The sequence below is a fragment of the Acanthisitta chloris genome, unplaced genomic scaffold (genome assembly GCF_000695815.1).
Source record: "Acanthisitta chloris isolate BGI_N310 unplaced genomic scaffold, ASM69581v1 scaffold10838, whole genome shotgun sequence".
NCBI lineage: Eukaryota > Metazoa > Chordata > Aves > Passeriformes > Acanthisittidae > Acanthisitta > Acanthisitta chloris.
The window spans coordinates 32,229-36,187 of record NW_008686814.1 but is presented as its reverse complement, the minus strand read 5'-3'; the positions used below and the strand labels follow the sequence as shown (position 1 = coordinate 36,187).

Genomic DNA, 3,959 nt, shown 5'->3' with positions numbered 1-3,959 from the left:
ACCTTGCAAAATCATGTTGAAAATGACAGGCCACAGAATTTCATTATGATGACAATGATGGGAGGAAAGAACCTCATAGAGAGCTTGTTCTGCTATTAAAAAAATTACTCACCCAGAGCAAATGGAGGATTGAAATTCTGCAAGGCCCCACTGTATTTATGGTGATGAAAATACAATCTTAAGCAGGGAGGATCAGTGCTCAGCATTACATTCTCTGGGAGAAACCACTTCTGCCTTAGAGGCCCTGAATAGCAAACAGCAATCTGAAACAGATATTCCAAAGCTTGGGCTGGAGGCTTTTCTTTTTCTTTTTCTTTTTCTTTTTCTTTTCTTTTTCTTTTTCTTTTTTTTCATTTTGCAAAGATTGTCTGAAAGATCAATTTATGTATCTGTTTGTTTGCTTGCTGTGTTTGCAGGCACAGAAGGCAAGCTATAAAACCTGCCTCCTTTGTTTTGACTCAGATATCCCTGTAATATTAAGACCAGCCTTCCTAACTTTCCTGGTGGAGTTAAGACACTTCAAGGCATGTTTGCCTGTCCTAGCAATTAGTGGAATGGAAGGACTGGATCTTCATAAACATATGCAGTGTCAAACAGGTTAAACCAACTCAAAATGGTTCTTCAGAGTTTGTCAAACTGCCTTTTCCCTTCGTACCTAGATTAATTCTAAAATCAATTTCACTATTGTAAACCAATCTTCCATTGGCATTTTTCTTGTGTATGACACTTCTGTAAAAATCCTGTTTTGGTAAACACTGTCTCAGTTTTCTCTATATATTGCACAGATTCAAAAAGTGCCACCACCTCAGTTTTTCTCTAGTTATAGTCCGTATTTCAAAAGGTCAGACCAACTCATGCAGTCTTTGCCATGCTCTTCACAGAAAAAAATGAAAGAAAAAAAGGAAATAACTATCTGATTTAAGCACTGAGGTAAACCACAGTGTTTAAAAGAGATAAGTCCACAAAATAATAAGTAGTTCTCTTCTAGTTTTTTAAACATCTGACTACAGCCAATAGTATTTTGTATTTGCTGTCACTGTGTATTCTAATAAATGAGTTTACTAGTTTATAAGATTATTATATTTCAATTTCTTTCTCCATATACTGGCAGAAAACTTATCTCAAATTCATATTTAGCATATAATTCTAGAGGCATCCAGCCAGTGACTACAAACTTTTCCACTTGCACTATGCACTCAGTGAAAACAACTGCAAAAAATATAAATTTGCTACATTAGGTCAAGAATTAGAAAAAGTTGTGCGTACTGCAGATTTTGGTCAATTTTCGAAATAAAGTACATTAAATCAATTCCTTTACTTCAGAGCATTGTCTTCTCTGAAGTTTGACCTGTGTAGACCAAGTAAGGACTGCATGATGGCAGCAGCAAATGAGCTGTTTCGAGGGGCTGGATGCGCCTCATCAGGAGACACCACATTCCTGTGGAGCTGCATCAACTTCCACACAACTCACAGCAGAGACATTAGCTTTCCACAATGATTCCTGTGCAAGTGCTGCTCAGTACCACACAGAGACATCTGAGCTAGCTCTTCATCAGCTTGTGGGTAGCTGAAGCAAAGCAGCTGCTGAGGACAGCCCCGTGCCTGGTTGTTTTGCTGGACAGGCTAACAGTTCCTGTAGGGGCAGTTGGCATTGGGATTGCTGGAAGATTATAACTGCATAGATCTGGTTCTGATACCTGTTCCATAAAGGCTGAACTAAAACCCAATGAGACCAGTGGACCTTTCTCATTGGCTTCAGTGGGAATTTGATTTGCCCTTCCTCCCTGCCCAAGGAATGAACTGATTTTCCAAACACTCAAGACATGACAACAGTTGTATTTCTCATGCAACATTCAGTTTGAAGCGCTATCTTGTGAACTCATACAGGATTTAGTGCAATTTAGAAGACATTTGCTATGTGAGCTATATATGACTATTTGCTCTCCCTCAAAAGAATTAGGCATTACAAGCTGCAGTAGTTTTGAGTTAAGTGATTTTTTTTTCTGATTTCTTTGTCTGTGCAGATACATGTTGTATCAGAACACTGCTTGGATATGACACTGGATATGCGTCAGCGATAAAACAGGTGAATGAATTTGCATGAGGAAGGGTTATATTTGACTCAGGTCAACTTCATTCATACATTAAGAAATTATTATAAACTGTAATATAAGACTTATAATAGGAAAAATGTATTTTAATAAAAAAATAAGGATACAGTTCATCTGAGGAAGCCAAACCTTCTTTTTATGTAGATGTGAGCTACAATGGAGCTTTGGACACTGAACATGATGAATCTACTCTTGTTCTCTAGGGTGTAAGCGGTGGTTTTGGTGATGAACAGGATCCTTGGCTGTCAAAACTGGTTGCTCTGCCAGGTAGCTGCAAGAAAAACGTTATTTTTACAAATGTAACTATATCTGGCTGTGCATCACACTCATTTCAGAAGATGAGAGACTCTCTCAAAACAGAATCTGGATCACATCTACACCCTTTTTAGTCTCTGGATCAAAAAGTCTCCAGCATCAAAATCCCAGCAGAACTAATAATGGAAAGAAAATTTCTTAAGTGACCTCTGACTCATTTTACAGGAGTGGGTTTATTCACTAATCAGGGGTGGTACTGGTACCTCTGTCTTCAAACTTAGAAAATCCAGAGAGAGTCATGAACCTCTAAAAGACATTTACTCAGTTTCTTTGCCCCCAAGCTCTTCTTTAGGTGTTTTACTGAATCCTTGATGTTACATTTTTGCTACCTGTCACAGGACAGATTGTGCAGCCATATGCTACAGAATGGGGAAGCTGAATGGCCTGTGGTGCCTCAGACAGCAACTCACTTTTTTAGAGATTGCTTTTGTGACAGACTAAACAGTGTGTCCTCTGTGTCCCAAAGCAGGGCCTTCAGCTTCTTAAGGCTTCAATATGTATCTTTCTGAATCTAAAACTGTGGGCATTTTGTATACAGAACACCAGCAATTGGCCACAGCAGGTTGAAGAGAGAGTCCAAGCCCAGGGAATTGTAGATATAATAACCCATACATTTGAATAACCTTCTAATACATGTCTGTTGAATAACTCTGGAGGGAGCTGCTGGCATGTTGCCTTAATTTAACCTAATTTGCAGGCCAGTTTCAGATTGATGTTTTAGCAACAACTGTTCATGCTAAAGACTTTTGAATAGGAAATGACTGCTTTTGAAATTCTTGCAAATGATCTCTTCTAAGGAGATGTAAGCTCCTTATCATAATCCCTGAAAATTTTAAATGTCTTAATTTTAATCTTACAATGCTGTCAGACCATCACAGAAACTTTTGAAACAGCCCTTTTAAGTAATCAGTAAACCCATGTAAGCAGATTCAGGTTATGCTGATCTATAGATGCTGCACAGATTTTCATGATTCTCAGAAGCACATAAGTGTGAGAGAAAAAAAAAATCAATATATTGAGAAGGAGAAAATTTTGCCACATCTTACCTCTACTAGTGGATGCCAGTGGGTTATTGGTTTACGTGGGTAAGCCAACATTTCATTCCAGTGATCTCTTCCAAGCCCTTCAGCATCAATTCCTGTCCGACATACCCCAATGACCTCATTGTGCCCTACTCTGAGAATTGTAGAGACACAGAATTTGGTTTTAATAAAAATAGTTTTAATAACATCTGATGTACAATTTTGTTTACTGGTTTCGTGTGGCCCAGAATACATGACCAAAGTTTTCATATCATTTATTACAGATATTGGTTTCAATGGTAGTACAGTGATATTAAGTTCTGTAATGCTGTCATTAAAAACCTCCAGCCACTACCGGAGTGCTTCCAGCAACTATAAAAATACCAATGAAGACATAACCCTTGCTGTTAAAAGGTTACAACCCAAAAGACACAAGGACAGAAAAGGATCATAATGCACCAAATTATCTAGAAGGAAAACATGTTTGAATTTTGTGGGAGAGAAAGGTGAA

General features: G+C 38.1%; 1 protein-coding gene across 1 annotated transcript in view; it reads right to left on the bottom strand.

Annotated features, from left to right (window-relative positions):
- Window positions 1-2,310: 2,310 nt before the first annotated feature.
- SYT10 (synaptotagmin X) overlaps window positions 2,311-3,959 on the bottom strand; it is a gene marked incomplete at its 5' end in the record, with an annotated part of 21,768 nt that continues 20,119 nt past the window's right edge. The window contains 2 exons of the mRNA XM_009080349.1: window positions 2,311-2,382; window positions 3,473-3,602. Coding sequence (XP_009078597.1) covers window positions 2,311-2,382; window positions 3,473-3,602 — 202 coding nt within the window. The remainder of the gene's footprint in view (window positions 2,383-3,472; window positions 3,603-3,959) is intronic.